Source organism: Anomaloglossus baeobatrachus, chromosome 2 (assembly GCF_048569485.1).
Source record: "Anomaloglossus baeobatrachus isolate aAnoBae1 chromosome 2, aAnoBae1.hap1, whole genome shotgun sequence".
NCBI classification, from domain to species: domain Eukaryota; kingdom Metazoa; phylum Chordata; class Amphibia; order Anura; family Aromobatidae; genus Anomaloglossus; species Anomaloglossus baeobatrachus.
Genome location: NC_134354.1, coordinates 658,773,739 through 658,798,295, shown reverse-complemented (window position 1 = coordinate 658,798,295; position 24,557 = coordinate 658,773,739). Strand labels below are relative to the sequence as shown.

The 24,557-nt window shown below is 47.0% G+C and overlaps 1 protein-coding gene across 1 annotated transcript in view; it reads right to left on the bottom strand.

Moving 5' to 3' along the window:
- The window catches only part of SHMT2 (serine hydroxymethyltransferase 2), a 126,424-nt gene that overhangs the window by 83,964 nt on the left and 17,903 nt on the right, over nucleotides 1–24,557 (bottom strand). The window contains exon 2 of the mRNA XM_075337066.1: nucleotides 2,314–2,487. Coding sequence (XP_075193181.1) covers nucleotides 2,314–2,487 — 174 coding nt within the window. The remainder of the gene's footprint in view (nucleotides 1–2,313; nucleotides 2,488–24,557) is intronic.

Here is a 24,557-nt window from a genome sequence, read left to right as displayed (position 1 = left end):
TCTTTCCTATTTCAGATCATATATCTCCATTTTCCTTTTTCTTACTGAAATATGCCATCCACTCAGAATATATTCATTCTCTCCTTGTACATGGACCATGTAGTCATTATGTTGTTTTCTCTGTATATTTTCAGTTTCTGATGAAGGTCATTAGGCCGAAACATCAATTGCACAATTAAGAATCTTTTCTTCTTTGCTCTGGAGTGCAGAGTGCCTTTTAGTTATAAACTTATTGGAACTTTTCCTTCACTTGAGCACCCATCCAGCTTTTCATGAGTGCAACTTATCCGTTTGATTCCATCTTCATCTGGTGGCATAGTAAAAACTGTCCTCACAACTAAGGCCCCTTTCACACATTAGTTTTTTGCCATCAGCCACAATCCGTTGGCTCGACAAATCTGTTGCACATTGTGGAAAAACTGATGCGACGGATCCGTCAAAAAAACGGATCCATTGAATCAGTTTTTTCCAGCCCAACAGTGTTATTACACCCCATCTGAGCATGCTCACTTAAAAAAAAAATTGATCCGTCGCCGGATTCTGTCATTTGACGGATGACGACGGATCCTGCGCCCATAGGCTTCCATTATGCCAAATGACGGAGGGTGATGGATCCGTCGCTGTCCGCTTTTTCGACGTACACAAAAAATGTTACTGTGGACGTCGTCTCCGTCCGACAGACAAACATTTTTCAACGGATGAAATGTGAGGCCATCCGTCGCAATCCGTGTCAATGAGAAAAAAACAGATCCAGCGGCATCAGTCGCTGGATCTATTTTTTTCAAAATTCGACGGATTGTGACTGACGGCAAAAAACTGATGTGTGAAAGGGGGCTAAGGGGAAGTTGTCTTTCGGCCTACTGCAGGCAGAGCACAGCAGGGAGGCTTCTGCTGCAGCCAGTGGTATTACAGCCACAAACGGGACAATAAGGAAACAGGTGGACATACCTGAGCTCATGAGACACAGAGAACATTTTGCTGTATATGAGTGTATATTTATGTAATATGAGGCACAGTACTACCGTAATAAAGAAAAGAATGAGATTAAAGGTAGGAAATGCTGAGAAAACATAATTTTTCATGCATATGCATATGGCCTGGATTCATCAAGAATGGTGTTTTCATGCCAATCTTGATGAGAGACAATGCTGGTGTCAGATATCCCGGAATCATTAAATGGATTCTCCAAGAATGAGATAAAATGGAGTCCATGATACAATTCATACTGCAGTCCATCCTAGTCACGTGTCAGGACGGGCTGCTAAATGAAAGCCAACAGCTCCCAGGGACCTGGATTTCAACTGACAAGAACTGTAACACACGTACCTCAGTCAACAGGTGGGAGCAAAGCTCTGATGTGAGAAGAAATAGGTTTTAACTAGGGATGGGTGAACTTGCTTGCCACTGCTCATTACTCGATCGAGCCTCTGAGTTTGAAAATGCTCGAGTTTCCAATTGGCTTCCATTATACTCAGTACTCAAGTCGTGTCTGAGCAACGTGATGCTTGATCAAGTAACAAGCAGTGCGAGCACACTCGCTCATCACTAGTTTTAACCCATGTTATGGCGGACAAGGAGATCTCCAGCTTCATTCTCCTCTGTCATACTGATAGATTTATAGCAGCGTCAAGAAACTGCCCATCCAACTAGAAAACTATTGAATATTGAGATCCTGGGAGATAATCCCCTTTGTGCTCAGCGAGATAGTTCTTCACACAAGACAGCTCCACTCTCTACCGACTGAGGTATGTGTGATACAGTTCTTTGGAATTGAAACATTGGTTTCGGGAGCTGTATATCTAAATTCTGCAGGCTATCCCGACAAGTGACTGATGCAGTTTGAATTATATCAGGGACTCTACTTTACTTTGGTCATCCTCTGAGATATCTTTGCATGCCACTTAACCTCATGTTAAGAGGTGCATGCCTCAGGTGAGGTGCAAAGTGGTGTGAGTCTGTCCCACTTTGTCAGGGCTCAAAAAATAAATATTGTGAAACATGGAGTTGAATTTTCAAAGCTTTTTATGGGAATTTGTTGGCATAAAAGCATTGATAAATTAGGGTCTGTGTGTAGTGTTCCTTTAAATGCTCTAATCACAATGACCATCAGTATAGTGCTCATATTAGCACAGTTTCTATCTTTATATTTATGTGCCTTCTTTGGTGAGGAGTTTGTTAAAATGTATAAAAAAAAAAAACAAAAAAAAAACACACACAACACAGGACAGAAATGGAAAGAATGCTGCATCAGAAACATTGTAAATACAGATCCAAAGTACAAAATGCATCTAAAGTGCAAGAAAAATAGCTTACTTCAGAAGCAATCATCTCCAGTCCTCGACATTGCCTGTCTTTCTCCTTCCGCACAAGGTCCCACATTTCGGGGTCATTCTCAGCCAAGCTTTCCTGCCCATTCCAGGACTGGCTCCCAACTTGAGATGCTGGTTTGGTATGCTGTGCGCGAACATGGCAGCATCTTCTTAATGGCTAGTAGAGAAGTAAATAGTCACGTAATCACGTAATGACCAAATGGCTGCTGCACCTTGTCTTACAGAAATGGGAAACGGGCAACAAAATGACCCTTTTATAAAACAAAAACCTTACAATACAACGGACACATGGCACTAAACTTTTAGAGGCGCTCATTTAGTTTTTTTTCAATTGTAATTTTGGGTTAAATTTCTTTTTACAGTAAAATAGAAAGCAACAGCTCATGAACACAAATCCGGAACAGAAAGAACAATAATAATCATACATCCCTGCCCTTCACTTCCCTTGTATTCCTGGTGCCACAATTTGGAGGCATTAACAACTGGCCAAGCCAGAGGCCCCTCTACTGACGCTGGTTCATGAAATAGTAATACAGGATTTTTCCTGCTGAGTGACACCATCCATGCAACTTTTGAGGGGTAACTGGATCTTTTTTTTGGGAAAAAAAAGTGTGTAAATGAAAGAATTATCCTCCCCTTTAACTCCTTCATGACCGTCCGATTTTGCGCTTTCCGCTTTCTTTTTCGACACCTTTCTTCCAAGAGCCGTAACTTTTTAGAAGTTTGTCCAAAAAAGTGGCATACATTTTGCGCCATTTCCTGTGACCCATAGCGTTCTCATTTTTCAGGATCTGGTGCTCAGTGACAGCTTATTTTTGCATCTCGAGCTGAAGTTTTTAATGGCACCATTTTGCATAAAATTTGTGGTGACCAAAAAAAACATAATTTTGGCGTTTGGAATATTTTTGATGCTACACCGTTTACCGATCAGATTGATTTTATATTTTGATAAATCAGGCATTTCTGAACACGGCGATATAAGATGTGTGTATATTTTTTATTTTTGTAACCCTTTCATTTTCAATAGGACAAAAGGAGGGTGATTTGAACTTTAAGGTTTTTGTTTTGTTTTTTTTTTTTAATAGTCCCCCTAGGGGGCAATAAGGATCAGCTGTCTGATAGCTTGTTCATTTCTCAGCACCGCTCAGATCGGGAGAAAAGATCATCTCTTGTAATAAGCAGTACTTGGCTGCTGGTTACAGGACCTTAGTCATGTGAGCTACAGGAGTTATCACATGACCCTGTGCTACCATGACAACCATCGGATCCACGTGATCACATCACGTGACTTCGAGTGTCGGGTTTTAAGTTAAGTTTTAGCGCAATTGCAATTATAATGGCACTGTCACATATTGACAGCTCCATTTAAGGGGTTAAAAAGGCACGGACGGAACGCGATTCCACTCGTGCCTGCAAGGCACACATGTCAGCTTTACAAATCAGCTGACATGTGCACTGATCGCCGCAGACTGCTTACAGCAGCCCACAGGGATTAACACTATGACCGCTAGGACGTAATATTACCACCCACAGTCATTAAGGGGTTAAAGAGAATTTGTCACCACATTTGACTTATGTAAAGTATTACTATGGCCATATAGGTTATAGAGTGCTGAAAAAAGTCATTACTTTCTGCCTCATACCAAATGCCTTTTTGTGGAAAAATCATCTTTTATCACTTTATATAAATGAGCTCTTCCAGACTATGGGGCGGATGCTGCCTGGAAGATAACAGTGTGTGTGATTATAAGGCCTTGTGCGCACTGAACGTTTTTTATGCTTTTTTTGCTGCAGTTTGTGGTCCAAATCTGCATGTCTTATCTTTATGCCAGCATAGTCAAGGAGAATTCTGAAGTGCTGTGCGCACATTGCTTATTTTTTACTTGCAGATTTGGTGCAGAAAATAATTTGCAACATGTCAATTGTTGGTGCGGTTTTTCCTGAGTTTTTTAGCCCTTCTGGCCATAAACGTCATAAAAAATGAAAACAAAATCATATGGCACAAAAATAAAAAGGGGCAAACCAGGTAATATATGGGGTTGATGTGAGCTATGAATTAAAAAAGTTGTCCAGTTACCAAAACTGATTTTTTTTTTCTGATAAATCTTGCTAATATGTGCCCCTCAACACATCTATTATGTTTTTTCAGCAAAATTAGGTTTTATTGTGCACTAGCAGCACATGCTCATTGCTGGCTCCAGCTCTGATGGGGTTAATCTCTCCTCTGACTTCCTGTGTTCAGTTCCTACAAGTTCCAGAATTCTTTGTGGCTCTAGGGCGGTGTCTATAGCAACCAGGGGAAGAAAGTGTGTGTGTGTGTGAGTGTTTGTGTGTGAGTGTGTGTGTGTTTTTGTGAGTGTTTGTGCGTGAGTGTGTGTGAGTTTGTGAGTGTTTGTGTGCGTTTGTGAGTGTTTGTGTGTGAGTGTGTGTGTGTGTGTGTGTTTTTGTGAGTGTTTGTGCATGAGTGTGAGTGTGTGTGTGTGTGTGTACACAGAAATTATGATTATTAGCCGACGCAACATGTGAAAAAAATAATTGGGGAAAAAAAAGTGACCGGGTGATGAGATTGCTTTTTTTCCCTCTTGCCTAGTCTGTGTGTCGTCCGTATCATCCGCAAACCGCATATGACCGGATCCTGTGGATTAAATGTGCAGCGCATGCAACCGTTATTTTACCGGATCCTTCTGCAGCGGGACACAGAATTTATCGGCCGGCGCTGGAGTCAGCTGACTCCTGATCTCACAGCCCGCACACGCTGAAATGGCTGCAGGTGGGCTCATTCACATGACCGTTCTGTTTGTCCTGGTCAGTACCTGTTTTTTTGCGGCCCCACAGACAGGACCATATTTTCAATGTCTTTTGTGTAGGATCGGATGGCACGCGGTAGCACTTCCATGTGCATCCGATCCTACAAAAAAAAAAAACACATCGGATGCCGTATGTCCGCTCCGTTATTATGGAACATGTCCTATTCTGTTCCGTAATAACGAACCGTGACTCAATACAAGTCAATGGGTCCGCAAAATTCCCGGAAGCAACACGGAAGCACTTCCATGTGACTTCCGTTGGGTGCCCGTGCAGTCAGTGTCCCGCTCCAGCCCCGCGGCTGCCCACTCAGCAGTGTCAGCAGCGGCCCGCACTGCAGTGTCAGCAGCCGCGGGGATGACAAGCACTACCGTCAGGAGGTTAGTAAGTTCATTACATACGGTGATGAAGTCCTGCCCTCCTGACGTCAGCGGTCGTCACTGCCTTCTATGCCCGCCGCTTGTCACATCACCTCTCGCTGTCGACCCTAGACTGTGACTAGTGGTATTGTCACAGGCCGCTCGCGATACTTTGTTTGTGAAGGCGGCGGTCATTGAACTCGGTGACAGCGCTGCTGTCAGGAGTTCAGCGATCATCGCAGGTAATATACCTCGCTAACCTCCTGATAGCAGCACTCGTCATGCCCTGCAGTGACCTGGGCTGACCTATTGATGTTAGCTCAGGTCACTGCACGGCTCTCCCAGCAAATAGGGAACATTCTGTTCTTCATTGACTGGGACATTGACTATGGTATGGATCATCGTGGGAGCCCCTTGTATTACACCAGACCTGGATTTGTTTTTCTTTCTAATAAATTGGTGAAAGAGGGAATGTGTTGGGGAGTGTTTTTTCAAATAAAAATGTGTTTGTTGTCTATTTTTTTTTTTTTTATTACTGCCTGGGTTAGTGATGTCGGGTATCTGATACACGCCTGACATCACTAACTCCAGGGCTTGATGCCAGGTGACATTACACATCTGGTATTAACCCCATATATTACCCCGTTTGCCACCGCACCAGGGCAACGGGATGAGCTGGCGCGAAGCACCAGGACTGGCACATCTAATGGATGCGCTACTTCTGGGGCGGCTGCAGCCTGCTATTTTTAGGCTGGGGAGTGTCCAATAACGGTGAACCTCCCTAGTCTGAGAATACCAGACCACAGCTGTCCGCTTTACCTTGGCTGGTGATCCAATTTCGGGGGACCCCGTGTTTTTTGTTTTAAATTATTTAGTTAATTTAAAATAACAGTGTGGGGGGGCCTCTGTTTTGGATTTCCAGCCAAGGTGAAGCTGCCAGCTGTGGTTTGCAGGCTGCAGCCGTTTGCTTTACCCTAGCTGGCTACGAAAGATAGGGGGACCGCATGTCATTTTTTTTTTATTTATTTATTTTTTGGCTAAATACAAGACTAAGCACCTTAGTGCCACATGACAGTCACAAAAGGGTGCCAGCTTAGAATATGCAGGGGGGTAGGACATTATATATGTCTTTCTTATCTATCTATCTATCCAGCCCTCTATTCATTCATTCATTCATCCCTCTATCCCTCTGTCTCTATATCTATCTATCCATCTCTATATCTACTCATCTATTTATCTTTCTTGCTGCTTCCGTTTTTTGCGGCCCGCAAAAAAACCCAGAAGGCACGCAAATGTCACACGGATGCCACTAGGATGCATCCGTGAAACAAAAGGACCGTTTTTTGTGGCCCGCAAAAACGGAACGGTCATGTGAATGTAGCCTTAACAGCAGTCGCTGCCTGCTGCCGGTCACATGTGACCGTGTGCGGGCTGTGTGTGCGGGCTGTGTGTACAGGAGTTCAGCTGAGTTCAGATCAGCTGACTCAAGTGTCGGCCGATCAGGCTGGGGCCACACGGGGATTACTGCGATCCCCTCGCATTACACTCGGCTCACGCTCAGTACAGCAGAGCTGAGTGTCATGCGTGTGTCCCTGCGACTGAGGTCCGACTGTGCGAGCAGACCTCAGCTGCGGGGGGCGGTCCGCCACTCGAGGGGTGGGCCAGCACTAAGGAGTGGTGGGAGGGATTTCTCTCCCTCTCTCCTCCGTAGTCCACCGATGTACCGCAAGTGCAGTGCGATTTTTCTCTCACCACATACACTTGAATGGGTAAAAGAGAGAGTCTTGCATTACAGTTGTAGCATGCTGCGATTGTTTTCTCGGTCCAATTAGGGCGAAGAAAATAATCACTCATGTGCGCTAACACACAGGCTAATATTGGTCCGAGTGGAATGCGATGTTTTATCGCACTACACTCGCACTGTGTTTCTCGCCGTGTGGCTTAGACCTTACTTGTTCTGTTTCCCCCTGCATCCATCGCAGCGTGTGCAGGCTGGAGTTCAGCTGCGTTCAGATCAGCTGACTCCAGTGCTGGACTGAACTCCGCTGACCTCACAGCCCGTACACGCTGCGATGGATGCAGGGGGACACAGAACAAGTAATCGGCCGACACTGGAGTCATCTGATTACTTGGGATGAATTGAGCAGTAAAATGCTCTGGTGCTCGATGGGCGAAGCCCATGTCGATTTTTTTTTTAAAAAATTCACTAAAAAAAAATAAAAAAAAAATCACATTGTTTGTGGGCTCCCGCTGCATTTTCTATTGCTAAGGGTAACCCAAGCAGCTACTGGCTGCTAACCACCGCTGCTTGGTGTTACTTTCACTGGCAATAGAAATCCAGGGAAGCATTTTTTTTTTCTAAAAGGTTTTTGCCTGAAAACTTTTTTAAAAAAATGACGTGGGCTTCGCCATATTTTTGTATGCTAGCCAGGTACAGCAGGCAGCTACGGGCTGCCCCCAACCCCCAGCTGCCTATTTGTACCCGGCTGGAAACCAAAAAGATAGAGAAGCCCTTTTTTTTTTTATTTCATGAATTTCATGAAATAATTAAAAAAAAAAAATGACATGGGCTTCGCCGAATTTTTGAGTCCAGCCAGGTACAACTAGGCAGCTGGGGATTGGAATCCGCAGTGAAGGGTGCCCAAACTTTCTGGGCCCTCCGCTGCAAATTACAGTCCACAGCCGCACCAGAAAATGGCGCTTTCATAGAAGCGCCATCTTCTGGCGCTGTATCCAACTCTTCCAGTGGCCCTGGTGGCAGGTGGCACGCTGGGTAATAAGGGGTTAATACCAGCTATGTTTTACCAGCTGGTATAAAGCCCGAGATTCTTAATGTCAGGCCAAGTTTGACCTGGCCATTAAGAATCTCCAATAAAGGGTTTAAAAAAAAAAAAAAAAAAAGACCACACAGAGAAAAATACTTTATTAGAAATAAATACACAGACACAGTAGGGACTCCATGTTTATTACTCCCTCTCACCCCTCCACGATGGAGAGATTTCTGTACTGACCATGCCAGGAGAGAGCGAAGGAAAAGAGAGAGAGCGAGGGGGGGAGGAAAAGAAAGCGAGGGGGGGGGAGGAAAAGAGAGCGAGAAGGGGAGGAAAAGAGAGCGAGAAGGGGAGGAAAAGAGAGCGAGGGGGGGAGGAAAAGAGAGCGAGGGGGGGAGGAAAAGAGAGCGAGGGGGGGAGGAAAAGAGAGCGAGGGGGGGAGGAAAAGAGAGCGAGGGGGGGAGGAAAAGAGAGCGCGGGGGGGAGGAAAAGAGAGCGCGGGGGGGAGGAAAAGAGAGCGAGAGGGGGAGGAAAAGAGAGCGAGGGGGGGAGGAAAAGAGAGCGAGGGGGGGAGGAAAAGAGAGCGAGGGGGGGAGGAAAAGAGAGCGAGGGGGGGAGGAAAAGAGAGCGAGGGGGGGAGGAAAAGAGAGCGAGGGGGGGAGGAAAAGAGAGCGCGGGGGGGAGGAAAAGAGAGCGCGGGGGGGAGGAAAAGAGAGCGCGGGGGGGAGGAAAAGAGAGCGCGGGGGGGAGGAAAAGAGAGCGAGGGGGGAGGAAAAGAGAGCGAGGGGGGAGGAAAAGAGAGCGAGGGGGGAGGAAAATAGAGCGAGGGGGGAGGAAAAGAGAGCGAGGGGGGGAGGAAAAGAGCGCGAGGGGGGGAGGAAAAGAGCGCGGGGGGGAGGAAAAGAGAGCAAGGGGGGGAAGAGAGCGAGGGAAAAGAGAGAGGAGAGGAGAGAGGGATAAGAGGGGGGCAGAGAAGAGGGGGAAGAGGAGAGGGGGAGAAGAGTGGGGGGGGAGAAGAGTGGGGGGAGAGAACGGGGGGGGGCAGAGGTGCTCTGTCACCAACTGTCTCCACTCTGTGACTTGTGGTGCAGGTGACAGAGTGCAGACAGTTGGTCCCATGCAGCAGGACAGATGGCAGAGCACAGCGGTGACATGCCTGTCAGTGTCTTGCTGCATCCTGCAGTGCTGCTGGGAGGAGCAGATGATCACACTGCCCGACACCGGCCGCTCTCCTGACATCGCAGCAGAGCGGGCGGGTGGACAGTGTGATCACATACTTACGTGCAGAGGGGGATTCAGCTGAAGAACCCCCCCCTGTACTGCACACTGGCGCCCCGTGCCTCACCATCTGCAGGACGCCAGCTCCACACTGACGTCCTCCGGATCCTCCCTTCGATGCTGGGCTGTGATGTGCGGTAATTACCGCCCACAGCCCTGTCACTCAATCTGAGTGGTGCCAGCCTCCTCTGACGCACCCGTCTTGTTTGAGAGCCCGGAAATGCCGGGACGTCAGAGGATGCTGGCGGCCACAGCTCCAGGGGGTCATGTGACCGGCACTGAGCGTGCAGGATAGCGCCGCTCAGTGCCAGAACTGGAAACAGAAGCCAAAGGAGAAAACGCCTAGAAAGGTAAGTAGAACTCCTACAGAAAATAAAAAAATGGGTGAACCACCCCTTTAATAGCTGTTATCAAGCCCTGGTACTAATAATGGGTGGGCGTCTAGCAGATATTCCCATTACTAATCCAGTAGAAATATAAAAAAATATATATTTTATTTGAACAAACACCCCCCGACTATAGCATTCGACATAAAAAAAAAAGACATAAAAAGAGAAAATGCTTAAAGAAAAATACACCATCATTCACCAATGTATTTCCCTGCAAAACCCCTAATCCATGATCCAACATAATCCACAAGTGGGTCCCACAACATTCCAAGACTCACAGTCCCAGCCAATGAAGAACAGATGGTTCCTTATTAACAGGGAGAGCAGTTACTGCAGGCAAACATACTGCTGTGTGAGAATCACTGTAGTGAACTGAGATGACCTCATGAGGTCAGCCCCGGTCACTGCAGTGGGTCACTCAGTAGTGTATCCGCAGATGCGGGCAAGGGCGAGCGGTGACAGCATAGTTATTAATTTGGTTAAATAGCTGTATAAGCTCTCTCTCCATTTATATATCTATTCATCTATCTAATCTATCATTTTTTAGCTTTGCACATCTTTTACACAAAAAAACCCCATTACAGTAATTGTTTTATTTCCAGTACGTGTCACATGGATGCCACCCATGTGATGTCCATATCTGACCCACGCTGCCGGAAAAAAACTGACTTGTCTCCGTGTGACTCCCTTGGACATGCAGGTGTTTCACACTGGACACATCACCCAGGTGAAAACACTGAGGTGTGAAGATCTGTATTGACTTTAATTAGTATATATGTAAACGTGCTGCAGTAAGGTGTGAAACACCACATGAACTGGAGACATGGAGATGTGAAGGAGGCCTTAGACAGTCTGCTTAAATATTGTTGAAATCTTTTAGGTGAAGGGCTGACAAGGATAGGAGGTAATGTTCTGCCCAATAAAAGATCTTTGTTGCGGCTTTCTGTAATTTGTGCTCTCTTGATGTTTTAGGCAAGCCGCTGTGGTCATATTGTCTGAATAGATCCTAACAAGGGTTCTTCACGATAAAGATTTTGCAGATTTGAGGTCTACTTCTACCGCTCTTAACTCTTTGAAGTTTGAATATTGAATATCCATGTCTTCCAGTCAGACAGCTTAGAAGGCGACCTGAGAGATAACTGCCCCCCTATCCCTCTTAGCATCGGTTGTTACTGATAATAGGATATGTTGAATCTAAAGGCCCCGTCACACACGAGATCGCTAACGAGATCTTGCTGAGTCACAGTTTCTGTGACGAAGCAACGATCTCGCCAGCAATCTCGTTATGTGTGACACTTACCAGCGATCAGGCCCCTGCTGTGAGATCGCTAGTCGTTGCCGAATGGTCCGGACCATTTTCTTCAAAGGTGATGTCCTGCTGGACAGGACACATCGCTGTGTTTGACACCTAGCAACGACCTCCTAACACGGTCCCACCGCCCGCCGAGATCGTTATACAGGTCGCTGATCGTTACTGCGTTGTTGGTAAGGTCTGACTGTGTGACATCTCACCAGCGACCTCCCAGCGACTTACCAGCGATCCTTATCAGGTCACGTCGTTGTTGGGATCGCTGGTAAGTCGTCGTGTGTGACTGGCCCTTAAGATATTCCTTTTGCATATGCTAAGAAAAGACTTCTGCTACACAAATCTGTCCCAACGTGAAAGGATGAAGTTTTGGAGGACTCTTTTATAGGACTGGGCCCAAGGAACTGTCTGAATGCATGTGCATGATGTCATGGTCCCCAGGAGCATATATTTTTAATCTTAACTGTATTTGCTTTGGTACCGGAAGTGAAGAGGTCTGTTCTCGAGAATTTAGGAGAATTCCTAAGAAGGCGTTCTCCGTGGAGCGCATCAAATCTGATTTTTCTTAATTTATTAACCAACCCAAGTATTTTATAATCTGAAGTGTCAACTGGATATGATCTCTGAGATGTGAAATAAAAGGGAGCCGTAAATTAAAAAATTATCAAGATAAGCAATGATGCAAATGTCTGGCTGTCCGAAGAACCCTACCACATCTGCCATGATTTTCGCAAATATTTGAGGAGTTGAAGAAATCACGAAATGGAGGACATTAAATTGAAAATAAAAATTTTGTTGCCCTTTCGTGAGCACAAATATTAGGAATTTCCAATATGCTGGATGTACGGACACATAATAATAGGCATCCTGTAGATTGATGGTTGACATGACGAAATCTCTGCCTATTAGTGGGATAGTGGATCTTCTAGATTCCATTTCAGGATTTAGAATTTTTATTTTTATGATGATTCTGTAGTCCCCAATTTTTTAAATATATCAGAAATACAGTAGGTGAGAATAATGGCCCTTGCTCTGTTCTAATTTTGGAATGGAGGAGATTACTTCTGATGCTTGAAGATCTTGTAGCCCTTAGATTAGAATCTTCTATAATCTTAAGAGATGGTAGGGATGTAACATCCAGCCTTTAAGGGTGGTAGGATGGGAACTCTATTTTTTGTTCAAATCAAAGTTTATTAGAATAGAAGAAGATAATCAAACAATTGCACAACGAGCAGGCAGAGGGTATATATCCAAGCTAGCTGCTAAAAACACAACAGTTCTTTGACTACACCTGCGCCACTGGCGACCAAAAATAACAAGTACAATTCGTATGTGTTTGAAATAGGAAGAACAAGTTGAAAAAAAAGAGATAAAGAAGAGGAGGTGGAAGAAGAATTTAGAGACAGTAAAGACAACAGAAACGTGGGAAAGTAAGATGAGAGGGGAAGGGTACAAAGAGTTCCCACCTGAGTGGACGCGCCCTCCTACATCAAAACCACATTTTCAAGGCTAACCTTCTAGGTACAGAAATAAGAGAATGGAAAATTACCTACATACCTGCCCCCCGTGAATCCATAGACCCATATCCGGTGAGTCCCTGAACATGATCCACGGGGCCCACGTAGCATCAACTTTGTCCTTGTTGCCGAGTGTCTGACCTATCAAGGTCTCCATCCTGAAGATCTCGTTGCACTCTGCTATGAATTCATCTCGTGATGGGATTCTAGTTTGCTTCCAATATCTTGGAATTAGGTTTCTGGCAGCTGTTAAAAAATGTCTTAATAAACCTTTCCTAAACCCTGAAGCAGAAACATTCCCGAGGGACAGGAGAGCTAACTCTTTTGTGGGCCGGATCTGCCTCAAGGAAAGTTTATTGAGTAACTGGAAAATGCTCTCCCAGAATGCTCTCACCGGGGGACATGACCACCAGATATGAGTGAGGGTTCCCCTCTCCTTTTGGCATCTCCAGCACACATCAGAGGCTGATGGAAAGGCAGCATGGATACTCACAGGACACCTATACCACCTAGATAGGATCTTGTAGCACCTTTCCTGTGATATCACATTCAGAGAAGTTTTACCAATAAAGAGAAGGATCTTGGTCCGCTCCTCAGCCGAGAATGACCTCCCCCACTCTCTCTCCCATTTCCCAAAGTACCCAGGCAAGCCGTCCCTCGCACCTCTGCATCTGAGAAACAAGTCATACAAGGTCGAAATGGTATGGCCTGGAGGATCCTTCGCTAGGCAAAGGGCCTCAAAGGGTGTGAGTGCCCTATAGATGTCTACCCTCCTAGCCATAGACACTATAAAACTTTTCAGCTGTTCGAAGAAGAACCACATATCTTGAGATTTGTTGGTATCTGAAGAGTAATTATCTAGGGGTTTAATACCTGTGTCTGAGATAAAGTCACGAATAATAGGATGGTCACTCTTCCTTTTATGGAGGAATGTTGATCTATGGAAACCCGCCTGAAAATCTGAATTACTACGGACCGGTGTCAATGGGCCTGGAATGGAGGACAAGTCAAGATATTTATTACCTCGGGACATAAAATTCCGCAATTGCTTTGTGATAAAGGGTACTGTGATAGAGCTGGAGCTGGGTGGTGCTCTGGTCCAAATAACTACCTTCGGATCAACATCAGATTGCGCGCTTTCGGCTTCCACCCATCTTTTCGTTTCACCTGAGTTAAATAGATCCAGAACGCACATCCCTAAAGAGGCGTAGCTATACAAAAGGAGATTAGGGAGTCCAGTTCCTCCCATATCCCTTGATCTACTCAATATTTTGTGGGAAATACGTGGGCGTTTATGTGCCCAGACAAATTTGGTTATGCTAGATTTCAGACGTGAGAAAAAAAGAGGCCGGCAATACTAAGGGGATGGTTTGGAAGTAATAAAGCAGCTTCGGTAACAGGTCCATTTTGATCGCATTTATCCTCCCAAACCATGAAAGCTGGAGTTTGTTCCAGTTTGTTCCAGTTATTGAGGTCTAATTCTAACTTCCTGGAAATGTGGCGGTGATTTGATTTAAAGAGGTCAAGGGGATCTGCCGTCATTTTAATTCCTAGGTATGTCAATGAATCCACCTGCCATTTGAAGGGGAGAGAGGCTTTGAGCTGAGTCACCAGCATTGGAGGAATAGATATATTCAGTATTTCGGATTTATGAGTATTTATTTTAAAATTACTCAGAGATCCGAACCTCCGCAATTCAGCCATTATGTTGGGTAGACTAATGAGTGGAGAGGTAACGTACAGGAGCAGATCATCTGCGAATAAAGCTAATTTATGGTCCTGTTTGTGAAATGTAACCCCTTTAATTGATATATTGCTCCTCAATGCCACCGCGAGATGTTCCATGGTCAGAATATATAATAATGGGGAAAGGGGGCACCCTTGTCTTGTTCCATTACATATTGTAAAGGAATCTGAGAGGGAGCCATTTATTTTGATTTGTGCTGTGGGCGAAGAGTAGAGTGCTGTAACTCTGTTCATCATGTGCTCTCCCAACCCTATGTTTTTAAGGACCTGAAACATGAAACCCCAGTGCACCCTGTCAAACGCCTTCTCTGCATCTACCGACAGGATGCACATGGGGATCCCGTGACGTCTTGCGCCGTCAATCAGGGAGATGGTCCTCAGGGTGTTGTCCCTGGCTTCTCTTCTGGGCACGAAACCCGCCTGGTCTGGATTTACCAGTCTGGGAAGAAGGTCTCGTAACCTATTTGATATCATTTTAGAATAAAGCTTGATATCTAGATTTATGAGCGAGATCGGTCTATAGTTGCAGCAAAGAGATGCGTCCTTCCCTGGTTTTGGTATAACTGTGATGTGGGCCATCAACGTCTGGGGAGGGAACGCACCCCCTGCAGATATATATCTACAGACCGATAGGAACAGAGGATTTAGAAGTTCTGAAAATTGTTTATAGAAACCCGCTGAGAACCCGTCTGGACCTGGGCTTTTCCCTGACTTCAAATCTGAGACTACCGCATTGACCTCCTCCAGGGAGAAGTCCTCTTCCAGCTCCAGTAAGGTATCATTTGAGATGGAAGGGAGATTATGGGATTTCAGGTAAGCTTTAACATCATCTTGAGTCCCATATGTCGCTATGTGTTCCGATTGTCCCCTAATATCATAAAGCGCCTTGTAGTATGTGCGGAAGCCTGCTAAAATGTCCTGGTTGCTATGCAAATGACCATCACTTCCTGGGTCTTTTATGAAAGGGATGTAAGTATTCATGGAGCGGGGATGGAGGGCCCTTGCAAGAAGATTCCCACTTCTATTGCCCAGTTGATAAAAGCGGCTTTTGAGATGTTCTCTTAAGCCCCTGGATTTCTGGTCTAATACCTCTAGTAATTTATGTCTGGTTGTAGAGAGTTGTGCGTAGGTTGTAGGAGATGAGTCCCGTTTGTGTTTGCTTTCTAGTGAGGCAATCTGGTTAGATAACTGCGTTATTTCAATGGCTCTTTCTTTTTTCAGGCGGGTACCATGTGAGATCAAAATGCCCCTTAATACACATTTCAGTGATTCCCACTGGATTGCAGGAGAAGTGGTATCACATTCATGATCTCTAATAAAGTTATGAATTGACTGGGTAAGGTCCGCTTTGCATAACTGATCCTGTAATAGGTTTTCATTCAGTCGCCAGGTGAAATTTGATTTGACACGAGGCCCTAACTGAATCGATAAGTAAATGGGAGCGTGGTCTGACCATATTATATTACCTATGGTCGCTTCTACTGTCATGTCTAGGAGGGCATGAGAAATGTGAAAGGAGTCAATTCTGCTATAGACAGAATGGACCGAGGAATAGAAGCTGTAATCTTTGGTGTCCGGATGAAGAATCCTCCATATGTCCACCAATCTCAGACCATGCATGTGCTTTTTGACCCTTTGTATGACTGAGGCCGGATAGGACGACTTACCCGAGGACACATCGAGGGCCGGGTTCATTGGTAGATTAAAATCGCCTCCTAATATCACCGGAGAGGAGTCCGCAAAATCTTCCAGAATTTTCCTCCCGTCTGCACAGAATCTGTCCTGCCCCTGGTTAGGAAAGTACATGTTAGCAATAACAAAGATATTGGTTTTCCAAGAAAGCTTTAAGAAAATATATCTTCCCTTGGGGTCGATACAGGAGTCTAACACCTCTGGTATGAAGGACCTATGAAATGCCACGGAAACCCCCTTAGACTTAGCATCAGGATTCGAGCTATGGTGCCAAATCGGGTAGTAAGCCGAGGAACACTTAGGAATTGCATCTGACCTAAAGTGAGTTTCCTGAAGCATCAAGATGGCCACCCGTTGCTTATGACAGGAATATGCTGTTTTCTTTTTTCAGGGACATTCAAACCTTTAACGTTGAAGGAGCAAAACTTGACACTATCCATAATGCAGGTCAGCTGGAAGCATGATGTGGTATCTGGGGGCTGGTCCAGTCAGGTGAGAGGGAAGGATAGAGAAGAAAGAAAGACAGAGAAAAGAAAGAGCAAGGTTTAGGTCAAAGGACCTAAAAGGTGGGTAAGGAACCCTAGTATTAAGTGGTGCAAAATTTCCATGGCAATGGATTGCCATTTGCACTAAGGGGGGGTTAGAGGAAGCCAAGAACGGCAGCAAGTCCGTCCCTTACCCCCCCGCCTCTAATACAATATGATATATCATTATAAAGCGCACTAACTATATGCTCCCGCTAAAACTTTATCATCTAAAGAAAAGTAAACATCATAACAGGCTATTATTCTAGGCATTGACCCCAATCAGCATTCCCGGTAGGTAAGCAAAGTATTCAGATCAGGGACAAGATTCTAGTAATTGTAAAAAACAAGAAAATCACATGAGTCTCCCGGGCTTATTCCTCAAAAGGCCCAGATCTTCGCCTCTAGACTGTCCAGCCCCACAGGGTCCAGTCAGTAAAGGCTAGGGGAAGACACTCCCAACCAGGTCCACCAGGTGGAGGGTCCAAGTGGATCTATAACACAAACAGTTTACTGCTTCCTCCTATGAGGTTTAAGTAGTACTTGACCCAATGTCAGAACCTCTGATAACACCTGTGAAATAACACAATGCTAGTCTGGAAAGAAGCAATATTAGGTGACAGGAGAAAGACTTTCAACAAATCACAGTAACTTGCAACGATGCCTTTGATGCAGTTTCATGGAAAGGCCCTCCCCTGCGGCTCCAGGGATAATTGGCTATCATGCCTGAAGGGCCCATGAAGGTTATCCCCAGTAGGAAACAGGGGTGCTACACAGGACCGCTACCCTATCGGATTGCTCTTGTCAGGACCTCTTTGTCTCCCATGGCGACGGACTGGCTGCCATACTGGGGGTTCCACAGGGAGTTGGGGGCCTGAGGGCCAGTCCGGCAGTGCTACCATAGCAAGCTCGAAAGTCCCCAAAAACTTAGCCAGATCTCCGAGTTTGCGAAAGATTGCTGATTTCCCATCCTTATGCGCTGTCAGCTGGAAGGGGAAACCCCATCTATATGGAATGTTTCTGTCCTGGAGGTGTTGGAGCAGGGGTTTTAATGCTCTTCGCAGCTGCAGAGTGCGTCTAGCCAGATCCGGTAATATCTGGACCTGGGACCCCTGGTAGTTGATGGATCCTGCCTGCCGCACCGCGGACATGATGGAGTCCTTTACCTTATAAAAGTGGACTCTACATATTATGTCCCTTGGATGTGAATCTGGAATGGATTTGGGACCCAGGGCCCTATGTATGCGGTCTAACTCAATCGGCCCAGAGCTTTGTTCTCCCAGAATTTGAGCAAAGAGCTTCTGTGCCATGGCCTCCAGTTCAGGCGTGCCAATACTTTCAGGGATGCCACGGATACGGACATTATTTCGCCGATTGCGGTTCTCTAAGTCCTCTTGCCCTGAAGTGAGCTCATCAATCTTTGCTGAGTGGCTAAGTAATATTTTCCTTTGTAGGGACAACTCAGCAGTGATGGCTTCCTGGGACTTCTCCACCTCCTCTACCCTGTATGTGAATTCAGATTTCAGTGCCTGCAGCTCTTTCTTATAAGTATTCTCAAGCCTGCTAGCAAATCTGTCCAAATCTTTTTTTGTAGGCAAAGCCTTGATAGATTTACTTATCTCATGTAGATTAGGCAGATCTCCCTCATTGTCCTCCTCGCTGGAGAAGTCCTGCTGTGATTTCCCCGGGTCCTGATGTGTCTGTGTTTGACTTTCCCGGGGCTGTGAGTTTTCCATGAGGGAGGCAGACGCCATCATTGATCTAGTGTTCCTGACGGCTGCTGAGGTACTCTGGCTGAGGAAACGATCCATGCTGCTCACTGTCTCCTTTATCTCACCTCGGTGTCGGGTGACTTTCCTGGATCTGCCCATAAGCAGGGAGATGTTAATGTGCTCTAATAGAGGCTAATGGGGGAAGTTCAGGACAGAGCTCCCAGCAAGTGCAGCTCACTCGGCCATCAGCAAGCCACGCCCCCGGAACTCTATTTTTTACCCCATTCTAAGATTCCAAAATTCTCTGATCAGAGCATACAGTATATTCTGCCACTGTAGAAGAAAACTTGAAATTCTGCTTCCTACTTGTTTGACATCATTGTCTTTCTTGACATTGGTTCTGAAAAATATTTCTTACTCTTCGGGGTAACTCCAGTGACCTGACTTGCCTTTTCCTCTGTACATCGGGGTCTGTGACGCATGAAACTATCTTCTCTTGAAATTTTTCGGTTTAGAAAGCGATTTCTTATCTGATGCTGTCTTCAACAGATCTAGAGCTGGACGAAACATTCTCCCCTGGACAAAATAGTGCAAAGTTTAGACTAAGGGGTACTTCTCACATAGCGAGATCGCTAGCGAGATCGCTGCTGAGTCACAGGTTTTGTGACGTACCAGTGACCTCATCAGCGATCTCGCTGTGTGTGACACTAAGCAGCGACCTGGCCCCTGCTGTGAAATCGCTGCTCGTTATGCACTGTTCTGGTTCATTTTTTGCTTGTTGGTCTCCCGCTGTGCAGCACACATCGGCGTGTTTGACGGTGGGAGACCAACGAGCACCGACACTGTGTAAGCAGCGTACACTGGTAACCAGGGTAAATATCGGGTAACTAAGCAAAGCGCTTTGCTTGGTTACCCGATATTTACCCTGGTTACCAGCGTACACCGCTTAGTGCTGGCTCCCTGCACGCGTAGCCAGGGTACACATCGGGTTACTAAGCAAAGCGCTTTACTTGGTTACCCGATATTTACTCTGGCTACCAGGTACACCACTTAGCATTGGCTCCCTGCACACATAACCAGGGTAAATATCAGGTAACTAAGCAAAGCGCTTTGCTTAGTAACCCGATGTGTACCCTGGCTACGTGTGCAGGGAGCCAGCGCTAAGCGGTGTACGCTGGTAACCAGGGTAAATATCGGGTAACCAAGCAATGCACTTTGCTTAATTACCCGTTATTTACCCTGGTTACAAAGCGCAGAGTCGCTGGTGGCTGGTGAGATCTGCCCGATTGACAGCTCCCCAGCAACCATGTAGCGACGCACTAGCGATCCTGACCAGGTCGTATTGTGGTCGGAATCGCTGGTACGTCATTTAGTGAGACGGTACCCTTAGATACAATATCTCCGCTACACCTCTTCAGCCAGAGGGCTCTCCTTGTGTTATTTGATAAGACTGAAGCGCTTGCTGCTATCCTTACTGATTCTGCTGATGCATTTATTAGGAATCCCGTCGCCTTTTGAAGGAAAAGCAATGAAGCCAGCAGGTCTTCTAGGGGTGCCACCACTGATGTCAACTTCCAGTTGCTGCAACCGATGGAACATGGCTCTTCTTATAAAGGTGGAAACAGCATTCGTTGATATAGAAGCCGCAGATGTCTCCCATGCCTTTCTCAACAGGATGAAGGGAATTTTGTTTACTTACCGTAAATTCCTTTTCTTCTAGCTCCAATTGGGAGACCCAGACAATTGGGTGTATAGCTATTGCCTCTGGAGGCCACACAAAGTATTACACTTAAAAGTGTAAGGCCCCTCCCCTTCTGGCTATACACCCCCAGTGGGATCACTGGCTCACCAGTTTTAGTGCCAAAGCAAGAAGGAGGAAAGCCAATAACTGGTTTAAAGACCAATTCAATCCGAGGAAACATCGGAGAACTGAACCATACCACATGAACAACATGTGTACCCGAAAAAACAGAAAAACCCCGAGAAAACAGGGCGGGTGCTGGGTCTCCCAATTGGAGCTAGAAGAAAAGGAATTTACGGTAAGTAAACAAAATTCCCTTCTTCTTTGTCGCTCCATTGGGAGACCCAGACAATTGGGATGTCCAAAAGCAATCCCTGGGTGGGTAAAAGAATACCTCATGATAGGGCCGTCAAACGGCCCTCTCCTACAGGTGGCCAACCGCCGCCTGAATGACTTATCTACCTAGGCTGGCGTCTGCCGAAGCGTAGGTATGCATCTGATAATGCTTGGTAAAAGTAAGTAGACTCGACCAGGTGGGTGCCTGACACACCTGCTGAGCCGTAGCCTGGTGCCGTAATGCCCAGGATGCACCCACGGCTCTGGTAGAATGGGCCTTCGGCCTTGAGAGAACCAGAAGCCCAGTAGAACTGTAGGTTTCAAGAATTGGTTCCTCGAGCCCCCGAGCAAGGGTGGATCTGGAAGCTTGCGACTGTTTACGCCGACCAGCGACAAGGACAAAGAGTGCATCCGGGTGGCGCAGGAGCGCCATGCGGGAAGTAGAACCTGAGTGCTCTCACCAGAACCAACAGATGCAAATCTTTCTGAAATTGATGGACTGGACGAGGACACAAAGAAGGTGAGGTGATATCCTGATTGATATGAAAATGGGATACCACCTTAGGGAGAAATTCCGGAACCGGACGCAGAACTACCCTGTCCTGGTGAAGGACCAGGAAGGGAGTTTGTATGAGAGCGTTGCTAGCTCGGAAACTCTCCTAAGAGACGAGACCGTTACTAGAAGGCCACTTCCCGTGAAAAACGGGAAGGGAGACATCCTTCAAAGGCTCGAAAGGCGGCATCTGGAGAGCAATTAGAACCTTGTTCAGATCTCAGGGCTCTAACGGCCGCTTGTACGGAGTGCTGAGAAGACAAACTCCCCGTAGGAACGTGCGTACCTGAGGAAGTCGTCGTTTCTGAAAAAATACAGATAGCGCTGAGACTTGTCCCTAAAGGGAACTGAGCGACAACCCATTTTCCTACCTAGATTACAGGAAGGAAGGAAACATAGACGATGCAACCGGCCAGGGAGAAACACCCTGCGCCGAGCACCGAGATAAGAACATCTTCCACGTCCTGTGGTCAATCTTGGCGGACGTTGGTATGCTAGCCTGTCTCATGGTGGCAACCACGTCCTGAGGTAATCCTGACGACACTAGGTTCCAGGACTCAATGCCACACCATCCGGTTGAGGGCCGTAGAATTCAAATGGAAGAATGGCCCTTGAGACAGCCAGTCTGATTGGTCTGGTAGTGCCCCCGGTTAGCCTACCGTGAGGCACCACAGAACCGAGTACCACAACATCCTCGGCCAATTTGTAGCGACGAGGATGGCGCGGCCGCAGTCGGTCTTGATCTAGCGCAGTACTCTGGGCAACAATGCCAGAGGTGGCACCTAAGGTAGCTGGAACTGCGACCAATGCTGAACTAAGGCGTTTGCCGCCAGAGCTCGATGATTGTGAAACCGTGCCATGAAGCTGGCACATTGTTGTTGTGCCGTGACGCCATTAGATCGACGTCCGGCCTCTGTCAGCGGCGCCAGATCTCCTGAAACCCGTCCGGGTGAGGAGACCATACTCTTTCGGCCACACCTCAGCGACTTAGGAAGTCAGCTTCCTAGTTTCCACACTTGGGATGTGAATTGTGGATATGGTGGATGCCGTGTCTTCCACCCACATCAGAACCTGCCGGACTTCCTGGAAGGCTTGCCGGTTGCGCGTTCTTTCTTGGTGGTTGATGTATGCCACCGCTGTGGAGCTGTCCGACTGAAGTCGGATATGCTTGCTTTCCAGCCGCTGTTGGAAGGATTGTAGGGCAAGATACACTGCTCTGTGTTCAAGAACATTGATCTGAAGAGTGGACTCTTGCTGAGTCCACGTACCCTGAGCGCTGTAGTGGAGAAAAACTGCTCCCCACCCTGATAGACTCGCGTCTGTCGTAACTATCGCCCAGGACGGGGATAGGAAGGACCTTCTTTTTGACCAAGAGGTGAGAAGAAGCCACCACCGTAGAGATTCCTTGGCCGCCTGAGAAAGAACGACGACTCTGTTGAGGGACGTCGACTCCTCGTCCCATTGGCGGAGAATGTCCCATTGTAGTGGACGCAGTAAAACTGCGCGAAAGGAACTGCCTCCATTGCTACCATCTTACGTAGGAAGTGCATGAGGCGTCTCAATGTGTGCGACTGGTTCTTAAAGAAGAGCTTGCAGCCCGTAGTGAATGCTGTTTGTCTAGCGGCAGCTTCACTATCGCTGAGAGAGTAAGAAACTCTATGCCTAGATATGTTATCGATAGGGTCGGGGTCGGATCTGACTTTAAAAAGTTGATGATCCACCCAAAACTCTAGAGAGTCTCCAGCGCAACGTTCGGGCAGTGTTGGCATGTTTCCTAAGAGAGTGCCTTGACAAGTAGATCGTCTAAATACGGGACCACAGAGTGACCCTGAGAGTGCAGGACTGTGACTACTGCTGCCCTGACCTTGGCGAAGACCAGTTGGACTGTCGCTAGCCGGAAGGTAGAGCTACGAACAGAGGGTGTTCGTCTCCTATAACGAAGCGTAGAAACGCTAGTGCTCTGGATCAATCGGCACGTGTGGATAAGCATCCTTGATGCCTAATAATGCTAGGAAATATCCTTGGGACCTTGAGGCGATGACATGGCGGAGGGATTCCATCCGGAACCGCCTGGTGTCCACGAGCTTGCTGAGCATTTTTAGATCCAGAACGGGACGGAACGGCCCGTTGTTATAGGTACCGCAAAGAATTTGGGGTAAAAACCGTGACCTTGTTCCTGAAGAGGAACGGGGGTCATCACTCTTTCTGCCTATAGAGTGCACCCTGTTTGCAGAAGAGCAGCGGCCCGGCCGGGAGGTGGAGAAATTCTGAAGAATCGAGTTGGAGGACGAGAAGTGAGCTCTATCCTGTACCCGTGAGACAGAATGTCTCACACTCAATGGTCATTGACCTATGGCAGCTAAATATCGCCAAGGCGGGAGAGCCTGCTACCGACCGAGGCCGCAAGTCATGAGGAAGCCGCCTTGGAAGCGGGTTTTCAGACTGTCGCTTTTTTGGGCGAGACTGAGCCCGCTAAGAATCTTAGCTCCTCTGATCCTTTTGAGTCCACATTGGACGAGGAAAAATGGGACCTGCCCGAGCCTCGAAAAGGCCGAAAACCCCGACTGCCTCTTGCTCTGTTGGGGTTTGTTGTGTCCGGGCTGAGGAAAGGATGAATCCTTACCCCTGGACTGTTTGATGGTTACATCCAACGCTCACCAAACAGTCGGTCAGCAGAAAAAGGCAACTGGTTAGGCAACCTTTTTTGGAAGCAGAATCTGCCTTCCATTCACTTAACGAGCAGACCAGGCTCTGCTTAAAAACACGGAGTAGCGGAGGCTACCGCCGCACGGTTCGCAGAGTCCAGGACAACCTGAATCGCGTAAGAAACAAATGCAGACATTTGAGAGGTTAAGGATGCCACCTGCGGCACAGATGTACGAGTAACCGTGTCAATCTGTGTAAGACAAGCTGAAATAGCTTGGAGTGCCCCAAGGGAGAGAATGCCGGAGCCAACGGTGCGCCGACAGCCTCATAGATGGCTTTCGACCAGAGATCCATCTGTCTGTCAGTGGCATCTTTGAGTTTGCAGTTCCATCTCCCACTGCAACTATGGATCTAGCTACAAGCCTGGAGATTGGAGGATGCCGCTCGGGACATTGGGTCCAGTCCTTGACCAAGTCAGGGGACAGGGATAACGTGTATCCTAAGCCGTTTGGAGAAGCGCATATCTGGATAAGCGTGGTGTTCCTGGACTGCCTCTCTGAAGGCAGAGTGGTCCAGAAAAATACGTGAAGCTGACTCCTCCACTGGAGGAGCTGTGAGAAATAACCCACATTCTATAGATGGACGCTATAAGATTATTTACTATGGCGTCACAATCAGGTGTATCCAGATTGAGAGCGGTCTCAGGATCAGAATCCTGAGCCGCTACTTCCGCCTCATTACACAGCGAGTCCTTCTGTTAGGACCCTGATGAAACCGAGGCCGCTCATAGCGAGCCCACTTAGGCTGTCTGGGACTGACGTCCGTGCAGAGCCGTGACTCTGGGATGCGTGT